The following is a 12649-nucleotide window of genomic DNA, read 5'->3' as shown; positions in this document are numbered from 1 at the left end:
ACCTTCCCCCCATATATTTGATAGTTTCATAGAGCGTATGCCTTTCCAATTTATATCCAACTCATGAGTTCGAATAGATTGAGTAGTAGAGCACAGGAGAACCAGCTCTGTGACAGACTGTAGGTCTACAACAGCGTTGGAAAGGAACCCACGGATATCCACTCTGCAGTCAATTAAATGCAAGGTTTTAATTTGAGTGGGCCTAACCACTCCTACTGGACAAACTAAACCGAGTCCCAAAGTTCCATAGCTCTCGCCTGGCCTCTGTAGGATGAATGTTTTGAGTTCTGGACAACAGTTTAAAATTGCTCGGTAGTCTCCTGCAAATATCGTAACTGCATCGAAGCAAATGTGGGTCAATTTGGTCCAAGGCATATTCTGGCGGAAGCCCCCGTGGAATGGCTGGGCACTCGTACCCCCATACTGAGAGTCACTCCCAAAGGATATTGCTTTCAGATGAGGCACAATGATAGGAATATAGACTTGGGTCAAGTCGACACATGGAATGTAGCTGTTGAATTGGCGTCCACCACCTGTATTTGAGAAACCTAGGGGCGTATCCTCCGTACTTCGTTCTGGAGCCAAAGCACGTTTGATAAAATTCTGGAAGTCAATAAAATTGGGAGTATCAACTAGCCAAGCCTCCCCGTCTGCCCCGCCTTTGCGAAACTGGTGAGGGATTATAGGAGGAGGAAGGCGGATCAAGGCATGTGTTAATGCAAACTCATAGATTGATGTCGCACGATGCTCCTTGTGAATGACTTTGAGTCGGGCGTCCCACGGACGGTCATCATAAGGGAATCGCAAAAACGCGTCTGTATTCCAGCTGTTATTCACAGCATTGACAGCAAACTCCACAAAAACTTGACCCGATCTGTTGGTTTTTCCGAGAGTTTGGTCCAACTGTTCTTCGAATTCGAAATGATAGTCGAGGAATCTGACGTGTGGACGGCTCAATGAGAATTCGACGGTGATTGACCAGCCCTCAACGGGGAGCGGGATTGTGACCTGCTGGGGGCTCTTAACTCTTTTTTCATGTGGAGTAATACCAGCACTGTGAGGGGCTTTCGCCAAAGAAGTTTTGTTATTGGAAGGTGGAGAAGCTGGGTAGGCGTAGAAAATGGTGCAAATATAACAAAAGAGGATGTAGAGCAATATAGCCTTGAATCCCAAGGGCAGCATGACAAATATTCCAGCGCCTTGGATATCTCGGGCTCGATGAAGCAGAGGACCCTCGCCGGCATAGAGGTACCAGACAATGGTGACTATACCGACCACAGATACAATCTGGGAGATAGGATGTTCGTCCAGAATTTGACGAACGAACGGGGTGTCGAAGAGTAACAAGATGGTTTCTTCTGAGAATATTAGCACACTCAGTGGACTCGGAATATAAGAGAAAGCCTACTTGTGGGGGGGAAATTCATGATGAGTTCTGATACTCGTAAATCGGAGCGGTTAAGCCTTTTTAAACTTTCGAATTTACCCTCCAGGTCGGTAAGACAATAATGTATCACATACGGAAAATGACATTTCCGCAATCATTCACCAGGAAATGATTGTTGCGAAGAAAAGACTGAGGTTTTTTGTTTTCCAACTAACAAGGATTGGATATGTGGGTCCATGAAAGTCCTCAATTGTCATTTGGTCGCGATATCGTTATCCCATTCACAGAAGTGTCTTAATTTTAAATCAGAGATAACTATCGTCAATGGTCAATTTTACGACTTGACTAACTTTCAACTGAAATACTAAGTGTATATGCATGCCAGTTGTTCTCCCAGGAGCATAGAAAAAGCCCTTGGAGTCGTTGAAGATGGCTGCGGGATGCCCATGTTCGTCTAGTAATGACAGTGGAATATTATAACACAGTTAAGGATCAATTTTGAGAGCATCTTGCAAAGTCCAGGCCGACCTGTTGAGTACCGTCCAAGGACCTGCATGAATTCGGGTGATGAACGGACAGTCTCGAGTTGCTTGGCCAGATCGATTACATGTAATTTACAATCATTAGTACCTGTTCAGTTCAAGCTAGCACGAGCTATGCCAACTATTATACTGAAAACGACCATCTTCAACTTGATATTGATGTGTATGTAGAGCGGTCATGGATGAAAGAGAATCAGATCAAGTGAAAAAATCGTTACATAACGTGGTTGAACCTGGAACTTTAAAACTCCGTAAATTAGAATAGGTCGTTTGCGACCCTCTCTATCTCTCAATCTCAAATCCAGATATGTATTCCACCTTCAACGATCCATGACTGCCATATGATACGATATTTACGCGAAATTGTTACTTCTTCAAGTTTTTAATCCGGTTGTGGCAGCCTTTGTATTATCAACATTGTCTATCTGGCAACGTCGTTCATTTCGCCTTATGACCAATTGAGCCAATATCCAACAGAGCTATGGATTTGCGACCTTGTGGCCATATCCGGCTCAAGGTTCTATTAAGCATCGCAGATATAATCGGAAGGGGTTTTAGGGTGGTTCCTCAGCTGGGGCCTGGTAAGTAAGAACTTGCCCCGGTTATTCTTCAGGACTGACTGGATTCCTTACGAAGTTCCTACCCAATTGTCCACCCGGAATGTATTTACAACACTCCATTAGACCTCACACGTTTCCCTCGAATAAAATTTCAAAGGTGTGCCCTACTCTTAATGCACCGGTCCAAATCCCCAACTAAATTTTGCACCTTCTTAGGTAGAGGAGGATAGGACCTCGCTGTCCATACTGCCCATCAATAACTTCGATAATGGCATTCGTTACCTTCAACGGATTCTTCTAGGATTCGATGCCGACAATCCTCAAATATCCTTCTCGAATCCTGGTTTCTTGCCATGGGAAGAGCAAGTTCAGTCTGTACAGATGGCAAATGGAGATACGAGCGCTATCCTGGTCGTTCCGGGCTTCGAATCTCTCTATATAATGGCAAAGGACATATGCTATGTGAATTACTTGCCCGCGGAGCTTCTTCGAGAGATATTTTCGTACCTCTTACCCGGTCGAGATTGGAAGCTTGAGGAAACATATCCCCCGCAGCTTATTCTCGCTCAAGTTTGCAGTTATTGGCGAAATATCGCAATTTCTGATTCAAGGCTCTGGTCAACGTTCATGATCGTGCGGCCCGTAAAGCAGCACATACCGATGACCAAACTGTGGTTGGAACGATCAGGACAACACCCACTGACAGTGTACATTGACCATCAGGGATTGGAATTCGAGGAAACCTTTGCTGCGACGGACGCTGTGATTGACCTTCTCCGACCTCATGTCCATCGCTGGAAAGCCGTCACGTTCATTCTCGCATCCGGTATCCACTCATCATTGTTAGCGCTTCCTCGCGATGAGTACCCTTTACTGGAAACATTATGTTTCGATATAACTGATGTTTACTGTTGGAGTCCGGATGCTATAGCGCGAGTTGAAGAAAACTTTTTTCCTTCTTCTTCCCCTAGGTTGCGGGAGATTACGTGGGAAACACATGGCTTGTCGCTGAATAGTCCCCCAATGGTTCCATCCAATATCACCTACCTTTCGGGGGATTTCCCAATGCATCACTCCTTTTTTGAATCACTTTCGGAATTGAAGAACTTGGAGACACTCCGGTTGCATGGAAGCGCACGCAATGGTATTGTTACCCCTCCTCTTCCTACCCCTTTGGTTCTGCATCGTCTACAAACTTTCGAGTTCCGGTCGGATATCCACACGCCATTCTTGCTGGATTCAATTGTTACACCAAGTCTCAGAATTCTAGTGATAGCGAGGCAAATCGACGAGAAAACTCAAAAGTCCTTGTGTTCTTTCATTCAGCGAAGTTGTTGTCATCTCAGCGCATTTTCGTTTCTCAATGCCTCAGGAGACGACCTGGAGAACCGATTCTTGAAAGAATTTCTTATCTCTCCTTATATGGAATTCCTCACCGAACTCAACATCCTCAGCCGCAATGCAGATGCGGTGTTAAGGATCTTGGTAGGAGGGGATAGCAGTGAACCTGTTCTTCCCTCTCTAAATCGACTATGGATTTCGACAAGGTGGTGCTCGGGTGATCTTTTGATAGACATGCTAGAATGTCGCGCACACAGCTTCTATCCTCCTACCAGCACTCTGATGTCAGAACCATTGTTCGGCATGAATCATCCTCACCCGAGTCAATATCTATTCATCCCTGTATCGGGAATATCGCTCTGCATTCAAGTTACTCGATTTAAATCCTGTTTTGAGGACGTTTCGACGTGGTTCGAATCCAATGACCGGGCCCATTGGAGTATGTTCACTGCATCGGTGTATTGGGAACCGGATGCTTAGAAATTTTCAATCCAAAATACCATTTATGTAGTCATCGTCTCTAACAACTCTAACGTACTTTTACTCGAAAGTCTATTTCTGCACACCCAACAAGAACTCTCTGCCAATTCTGTTTGATAGTCTCAAAGTGTGAATCCCTGTCCACTTGATAGCCAGCTCCTCAACGCGGAGGGACTGCTCGCTGGAACACAAAAGCACTAGCTCGGTGACTGTTTGAAGGTCAACAATGGTGGCAGAAAGGAAACTCGACATGTCCACTCTGCAGTCAATCAAGTGCAAGGTTCTGAGTTGGGAAGCCGTTGCCAATCCTGCTGGGCGCATCATAGAATCCGGTGCTCCGAAACCTTCCCCCGGCCTGCGGATGATCAAAGTTCTAAGTTCCGGATAGACCTGCAGAATCCTTCTGTATTCTTTGGCAAATATTATAACTGTGTCCAATGAAATGTGAGTCAAATGATCCCATAGGAAGTCCTTAGTTCGATCGCGAAAGGGTGCAAGGGCAAGGATTGGACCTTGTTCAAAGGATCAGTCCCAAATGAAACTCTCACTAAGCGAGGCACAATAATGGGAATGTTAACTTGGGTTAAGTCAACGCATGGAATGTAGCCGTCAAAAGTTTGTTTTCCCCCTGCGTCTGGAAAACCTATAGGTATATCCTCTACGCTTCGTTCTGGGGCTAAATTTCGTTTGACGAGGCTCTGAAAATCGGCGAGTTTGGGAATGTCAATCAGCCAGGCCTCTCCAGCTGCCCTGCATTCGCGAAGCTGTGGAGGAATCTTAGCAACAGGGAGACAAATCCACACTTGCGTTAACGCGAACTCGTAGACAAATATCACCCGGTGTTCTCGATGAGTGATCTTGAATTGTGCGTCCCATTGGCCATGTCCGCATTGCAAGACGAAGTTCGAATTTTCACTGCTTCCGTTCGCAGGTTTCACAGTGATTTCAACTTGAACGGTGCCCGATCTGGTGTACCTTTCTAAATTTGTATTCAACTCTTTCGCAAAGCTGAAATCATAGTCAAGGAATTTGACATGCGGACGGTTCGATGAGAACTCGACGGCGATCGACCAGCCCTCGACTGGAAGTTCTATCTCGGCCTTCTGAGGGAGCATTGGGTTCTTGACTCTGTTTTTGGATGGAGAATTTCCAGCAGTGTGGGGGACTTTTGCCGAAGAAGTTCTACGACTGTTGGAAGGTACTAGAGAAGGTGGGATGGCGTAGTAACAAACATAACAAAAGAGGATGTAGAGCAATATAGCCTTGAATCCCAAGGGCAGCATGGCAAATATTCCAGCGCCTTGTGTATCTCGGGCTCGATGAAGCAGAGGACCCTCGCCGGCATAGAGGTACCAGACAATAGTGACTATACCGACCACAGATACAATCTGAGAGATAGGATGTTCGTCCAGAATTCGACGAACGAACGGGGTGTCGAAGAGTAACATGAGTCCTTCCCGAAATATTAGCGCCAAACTCGGAATATAAGAGATTTGAGAAAGCCTACTTGTGGAGGGGAATTTGTGATGGGTTCTGATACTCGTAAATCGGAGCAGTAAGCCTTTTAAACTTTCGAATTTACCCTCTAGGTCAGTAAGACAATGATGTAGCACATACGGAAAACGACATTTTCGCAATCATTCACTGAAAAATGATCGTTGCGAAGAAAAGACTGAGGTTTTTTGTTTTCCAACCCACAAGGACCGGATATATGGGTTCATGAAGGTCTTCAATTGTCATCTAGTCGCGCTCTCATTTTCCCATACACAAGACCGTCACTCTTAATTGTAAATCAGCGATAACCATCGTCAATGGCTGTCAATGGTCAATTTTACGGCTTTATTTGACCAGCTCATACCCAATCTTACCCAATTATTCTGGCAAAAGAACCTTGTGATGTGTCCAATACTTCAGACCAATCTTGACCATTAACTTCAACCACCTGGGCCGATCCAATTACTTATTTGGAGAGCCTTGGAGTCACTGAAGAGGGCAGGGATGTCTGTGTTTATCTGGTTACTAGGAGTGACAATCACGATGTATATTAATTATGCTTTGTTGGTTGCGACCTGCGTTGAGTAGTTATTGTACAGTTTTTCTGGGAAATTCGTTGAGCACAAGTTGGAATCCGGATTATGATACAGTATAGTGAGCAAAAACAGGGTCTACAACTATGCTACAATCTTCCAAGCTTCAATGATTTCATCCAATGATCTGATTGACCATCCGGCACCCAATGCTGTGGTCATCCTCGATCCTGTGGAATGCAAGACCTCCTTAATGCTCAGCTCCAAAACCTTTTCATCACTGGTACCCGCAGGCGGCGTGACATTGAGACATTGAGCATGTGCTTCCGCCGCGAGCTCTTTTAATATGATGAGCAGCGTTGATACAGGAACGGCATTCCGGAGCAGGTACCATGCTAGATTGCTAGCAGAATTCTCGTCCAAAAGTCCAGGCCGACCTGTTGAGTACCGTCCAAGGACCTGCATGAATTCGGGTGATGTACGGACAGTCTCGAGTTGCTTGTCCAAGTCATGCATAGTTCCCCAAACCGTACTATCACGAATAAGGGGAGTGCGATAATTATTCTCAGCCCGACCACTGAATCGCCTCTCGTACACCCTACCGTAGAAGTCGGCTAAGAATCGCAGATCCTGTAAATGCAAATGGAAGTACCGAGATTTTGGAGACATAGTACGGTAGCGGAATAGCGTCAGATGCGATTGTATTGTTTGCGGTTTGCCTTGAAGGATGGAATCAAACAAGACTGCATGACAGTAGGTATGCAGGAGTTGCTCCTGATCAGTTCTTCCATCACTGCGACAGAAGTATTCTGCAAAGGACAGGAAGAGAGGGTCATTAGAGAAGGAGGTAATGAATTCCCACAGATCACCTGCTGGGTGAGTTTTGGCATCGGTCAGTTGCGGGTAGTCCAGTGTAGCTGCCTCTCCTGCTGACGACCTGGAACGGACAAACAAGCTACGACTACCTCGAGGATCTTCGGTATAGCTGAGGAAAGCCGTTCTTCGTTTGACATACAATGTTTGACTCCGCATGAGAGAATCACTATGTCGGGGAATTTTTTCGGTGTCGAGGTAGAAAGGCCAATATCGAGGGGTATCCACTCGAATAGAGATGAGTTTGTTCAGGTCAGGAATGAGCGTCGGGGCTATCAATTGCGTAGTCCCAATGGCTTTACCCTCCTTCATCGTGATCTTTACAGGGAGATACACCACCTCCTTAGTTTCTACGTCCCGCGCTACAAGACATCTCGGTTCCACAGCAAGCACCCAGAGATGCCGAAGAGCCTGAAGATAACACTTGTTGTCTGCAGATATGAGATGTGTACGAGGGAAGAACGCCGTGACCATGCATGCAATAGCAGCATCTGATGTTCCGAGAGTGAATCGCCCACCTCCGAGGAATAACAATCCGAGTGCCTGATGTGTCGAAACGTGGATTCCGTACTTGAACGCGGGATGATACATTGTAGTTGCATACATCCCATACGCGTATCGGAGCCTTCTCAAGCAGGTTATTTCTCCGGTTCCTGCCATAACCATGCTCAACGAGACGGTAATCAAGTTTAATCCATCACGAGCAGCGGAACGTTTGATCCGCCAGTCGAAAGAAGGTGCTGGTAAGGTTATTAGTTTGACTTCCATAAACGCAAACGACAGTCAACGCACTGTTCGAATAAACTGTTCTAGTGTAAAGATCGTGATATCGGATGATCATCTTGTACGCTTCCTGGCGAGCAGTCCCAGCAAACTTCAAGCCGATAGCAAAGCAGCATCCAGCAATGATATTATAATATGCCAACTCCCAAGCGTCGGCGACCGTTGACCCTGGTGGTAACTTGTGCTTGTTCTCAATACCCTTCCGAATCGCCTCTGGAATCTGACCTGCAACCCAATCATTCGTCGGTGTGATATCGCTCCACATGATCAACGATCGAGCTAATGTTCGAATAAGAAGGAAGCTTGGTTGAACACGGTTCAGTCCTAGAATAGTATCGGGGATGCTGAGCATATCTGCAACGTCCTGACGTTCTGTTCGGAGGTACATCAATCCTAAAGCAATACTTGCAGCTGGCGAGGTGAGATTGATGTCAAAAGATGCGTGAGGGCTCCCAAATTTTCCATCGCCATGTATAAGGAGGTTCAACCGTTCAAGGAGAGCAACGTCTGCGGGAATAGCGGTTCCTTTCCCAAGCATAACCATACCGAAAGCAAGCGCAGCGGAATAAGTATATGCCTCCCGATATTCGTTACTCAGATCCGGTTGCACTAGATCTTTGCGGTTCATCTGGTTTAGGCAGACCTCTGCCATTCGCCTGTTCTTCGTACCCATATACAGCAACCCGACGCCGGACATTCCAGCTGCTTGCGTATGTAGCGGGACATTCAAATCCACGGTAGGCGTAGGCAGTAGTGCCGGAGTATGAACCGCGAGCAGTTTGGTAACATGCTGATTCCCATTTCCCACATTGGCCGCTGACAACCCTAGTAGAACACCAATCGATGTAAGGTCATGCTTGGGAGTAAGATAGCCAAACGTGTGCCATGTTAGCATTTCTTTCAAATGACCTGTAAGCCCGAGTCCATACAGGAATCCTGCATGCTCCGGTGTCAACTCCGAAGGCTTATTGAACGCAATCCACGAACTGTCCACGCTCGTCGCTGAAGAAGATATCCTGAGCGCCGCAGCGACACCATTATGGAATTCGCCCCAATGTACCGAGTCAGGCATGAGTTTCCCGGGATCAGGAGACACGATGCCATTCGTAGGGTGAAGCTTGACGGCAAATTCGAATTTAGGAATAGTAAATGCCTCGCGGGAGATAGAGGAAATGGATCCAAAAGTGAATATGGCTCGGCCATAGGGTAGCGCTAGTGTACGTTCTGCAATGCGACACACTTGCATTTGATGGTCCTTAGCTTGGTCATGCTCACTGCATAGCAAAGGATCAGTTTATCCAGCCGCGTATATAAAAAACTTTGAACACAACATCCCACCTTGCATCAGGGCGTTCCAAAGATCGCGCAGAGGAAACAGTAGATGAAGATAATAGTCGAGCTATTTCTTCCAAACGTCGATCCTGTCCAAACCGAATGTTAGTGAATTCATCCAGCTCCAATTCAACACCACTGGTAGCCTCGGATTCGCCCAAACTTGCAGCCTTCGCCTGGGATGTGATTTGTCCAATGGTCTTGCGGGGACGTGATGATGTCTGTTTTGCGCTTGGTGAACAGAAGAAATCATTCAAATATAGATGAACTTACGAGGTACTCCTTTGCCGATCTATATCCATTCGTTAGCATCATATCCGGACTAGGGTTTGCAGACGCTGCCACATCATCTCTTGATATCGCCTTGTACGCTTCCTGTGGCCAATCCAATGGTGGGGCCAACTGACATGTCCGTATCGCCTCTCTCAACGGAGCTGCAATCCCTAATGGAAGTCGTGCAATGAATTCCTCGTTCATTCCACTTCTGACCATTTGTAAGACAGCATTCTCTGCGCGTTTCAGATTGCGCTTGACGTCTGGGTCCGCGAGCGTCATGTATGTCCAGGTGAGGATTTTCATTGACTCGAGTGGATCTATCGTGCCATATGCATAAGACGGCTGAATGCGGAACCGCGTGGCGAGTTCAAGGGCATCGAACCAAGGGACTTTCCACTCTGGGTTGCTGATGCGACCGTAGAGAATGGCGGAAATATCGGGAGGCCAAACGGGGATAGTGTCGTCGAGGCTTTGAACAGCTACAAAAAGAAAACTCATAAATAACTACTCTGGTGGATAACATAAAGCATACCGGCTGTGGCTGAAGATGGCCAAGGAAGAGAAAACATTGCATCAGGACACATTCTCCTCCAATAATCTGCCCACTCGGGTCGGATATACATAGCTATCCTACATATCACTGGCGCTAGCCGCATCAACAATGGGTAACGATCAACCAGGAGACGCATTCCTTCCGCAAGGGTGTGCAACGTATATAACACAACAACAAGTTGATTATACGAATCCGTGCCCTTTTCCATAGTGTGTAGATGAACAGAAAACGGGGCTGCATGCAGTGCAGGGCTTATAGGTGGTTTCAGATTCTTGATCGCAGGATCTTCACGGAAACGCTTATGTGAACCAGAGTGGTATAAAGCATTCCATGCACTACTAGTCGATAATGGAATAGTGGAAGATACAATGGCGCCACTTTGAAGGCCAAACGTCGAATACAATGCATCTGTGAAACAATCAAACTGTACTTCGGAAGTAGCGGTAAAAGATCGTGATGCCCAGTTCTGGAGAAAGCGGCGATGTAAAAGGAAACAGACGTCGGAAGGAAGACACAGGGCAAGAGTTTGTAGAGCCTGCAAGGTAAGATCATCACTAGGATAGAAGTGAAAAGCAGTGCAGGTGATGGATTCATTTGACATTTGAAATGTGACGAGCAACGGCGAAGATAATTCCCCAATCACGGATATAATGCGAGGATTATCTGAGCGCCCGGGGTGCAAAGAACCCTCGACATCCATACTATCATCACTGGGAAGTTCTGAATCGTGTAAAGTTGGCGTTAGAGCCACCTCGTACGTCCCATGTGTTAAAAGGGATAGCCCGCCGCCGGGTTTCACAACCAAAAGATCCCAAATGGACCATCGTGTACCACAGATGATTGCAGTCGAGATGGCGGGAATCTCTCTCAGAGCAGTAATTTCTATTCGGTGTTCTGCATTCGGTGCTAATTGAAAGATTGTAAGGCTTTGTCGGGAAGGGAGACAGATAGACAACAAAGATCGCCTTAGTCTGTCAATTTTTCGATGGTCGAACAGCGATGCTGTTATAGCAGAGGACGTATCAACACTAAAGGACTAGTCAGAGCCCGAAATATTTAATGCGACGGAAGACTGACTCTGTTTGGTCTAACTCGATCTCGTGAAGTTTGTCCATCCATAAGCAGGTTTTCATCCTCCCGTGCTCTTCTGGCGTTAAGACATCCACATCGGCTCCTCTAGAGCCCAAAACCATACGGTTCATCGTCACACTCAAATCATTACGAGTCAACGAGTTCCGTCTTACTTTCGTAGCCGGTTCCGGCTGTGGCTGGGAATTCAGGTGGTTGAGATTGGAGGATCCCGAGGCCAAGGAAGCCATGGTCGTAGTTGTGGAAAGAGAAGGAGCCATACCGGGGAGTTTGGAGAGTGGCAGTAGGTCAGCCAGCTCGGGAAATGGTGGTTTCGGTGAAGGTGGTCGAGGAGACGTAGGATGTAATTTGTCAAACATGTCGGGGAATACAGAAGATGTACGACGACTATTTGAAGACATACTCTGGCGCTTCTTATGCGCTAGATTCTGGGTACGCGTCCGTCCCAATGGTATAGGCGAATCCTTAGGCTTGATATACACATAACGCCACACCGTCAAACGTCGCTTGCTACTATCAAGGGTAATGACAATTTCGTGAGGTGAATTGGGCCCACTATAAGAGGTCCAGAGTATGACCTCATGAGGCGGAACTGGTTTCAGTGGTTTCGTCGAATTCTCAGCTTCATCCATCAGCGTAGCGGATCCGGCGTTTCCAATAATTCCGCTGGTCAAACCAACCGCCGAGGGCTCAGCGAATGGGTTTGAGAGACAGAAGATGGTAGGAAGGACGTCTTCACCGGCCAGTTCCGCCTCGTAAAGCTCCGCTGGTTCCAAGACGCGTTGAATGAGCAATCCGTGAGGGGTGACTGGCCAAGCTTTTCGAACGATAAAGGGAAGAGCAAAAGTGTGTTCGAATCCCGAGTCGAAATAAACCTTCCCAATACTCCGTAGGAAGACAAAAACTGCAGAAACGTTCGAGTCGCGTTTGCCTGGTGGTGGACCTGATTTTTGGTTGGCATAGAAGAAGGGTCCGAATGTTGGTCTTTCAAAGGGTGATCTTGAGGCAGAGTCCTGCCGTTCAGAGAAATGTTTTCGCGGAAACGAGCCACTCTCTTCCAACCACCCTATGCAAGCCCACTGAACCGGTTGGCCTTCGAGTTCAAAGCTCCATTTCTTCTTGACAACCCCTCCAGCGCTCAATACAACATGATTATCATTCCAGGTAAGCTCCTGCTCTGGTCCGTCGTTTCCTCCTATCAGGACACGCGAAGAGTGTACGGTGGAAAGCGAAGAAACTCCAGTTCCACGAAGAGCACTTTTGATTGATTGTAGTAAGAGAGATTCGGAATCGTCGACTTTGTCAAGCTTTGGAGCAATTGTGGGTTGACGTTTCCGATAAAGGTGCACAGGAAGAGGGTCAAACTGTGCCATGTCGCGACTTCATCAGAGGAAGGGAGGATAACA

The 12649-nt window shown here is 46.9% G+C and overlaps 4 protein-coding genes across 4 annotated transcripts; 1 reads left to right on the top strand and 3 right to left on the bottom strand.

Annotated features, from left to right (window-relative positions):
- Nucleotides 1–125: 125 nt before the first annotated feature.
- Nucleotides 126–1427, bottom strand: C8R40DRAFT_1166715 (uncharacterized protein; the record flags this gene model as incomplete). The annotated part of the gene is made up of 3 exons (XM_046230899.1): nucleotides 126–163; nucleotides 231–1358; nucleotides 1409–1427. The coding sequence occupies 3 exons, from the start codon at nucleotides 1425–1427 to the stop codon at nucleotides 126–128; spliced, it is 1185 nt and encodes a 394-aa protein (XP_046090550.1).
- A 1162-nt stretch (nucleotides 1428–2589) lies between these two features.
- Nucleotides 2590–4310, top strand: C8R40DRAFT_1166714 (uncharacterized protein; the record flags this gene model as incomplete). Its single annotated transcript, XM_046230898.1, has 2 exons — nucleotides 2590–2646; nucleotides 2706–4310. 2 exons carry the CDS (start codon nucleotides 2590–2592, stop codon nucleotides 4308–4310), a joined length of 1662 nt encoding a protein of 553 aa, XP_046090549.1.
- Nucleotides 4311–4534: 224 nt separating this feature from the next.
- C8R40DRAFT_602332 (uncharacterized protein) lies at nucleotides 4535–5882 on the bottom strand. The gene is made up of 2 exons (XM_046235589.1): nucleotides 5818–5882; nucleotides 4535–5763 (listed from the first exon to the last, which is right to left on the bottom strand). The coding sequence occupies exon 2, from the start codon at nucleotides 5756–5758 to the stop codon at nucleotides 4760–4762; it is 999 nt and encodes a 332-aa protein (XP_046090548.1). The 5' UTR covers nucleotides 5759–5763; nucleotides 5818–5882; the 3' UTR covers nucleotides 4535–4759.
- A 599-nt stretch (nucleotides 5883–6481) lies between these two features.
- Nucleotides 6482–12616, bottom strand: C8R40DRAFT_1166712 (uncharacterized protein; the record flags this gene model as incomplete). The annotated part of the gene is made up of 6 exons (XM_046230897.1): nucleotides 6482–7950; nucleotides 8003–9267; nucleotides 9332–9546; nucleotides 9599–10080; nucleotides 10134–11182; nucleotides 11232–12616. The coding sequence occupies 6 exons, from the start codon at nucleotides 12614–12616 to the stop codon at nucleotides 6482–6484; spliced, it is 5865 nt and encodes a 1954-aa protein (XP_046090547.1).
- Nucleotides 12617–12649: the final 33 nt, after the last annotated feature.

This window comes from Lentinula edodes, assembly GCF_021015755.1.
Source record: "Lentinula edodes strain Le(Bin) 0899 ss11 chromosome Unknown C8R40scaffold_4, whole genome shotgun sequence".
Taxonomy (NCBI): Eukaryota; Fungi; Basidiomycota; class Agaricomycetes; order Agaricales; family Omphalotaceae; genus Lentinula; species Lentinula edodes.
Note: the sequence above shows the minus strand (reverse complement) of the source record. Positions and strands in the feature narration are given on the sequence as shown.

Bases quoted from the DNA above. Each gene is read 5' to 3' on its own strand.
- C8R40DRAFT_602332 (XM_046235589.1), bottom strand. From the start codon at position 5,758: ATGTTACTCTTCGACACCCCGTTCGTTCGTCGAATTCTGGACGAACAT.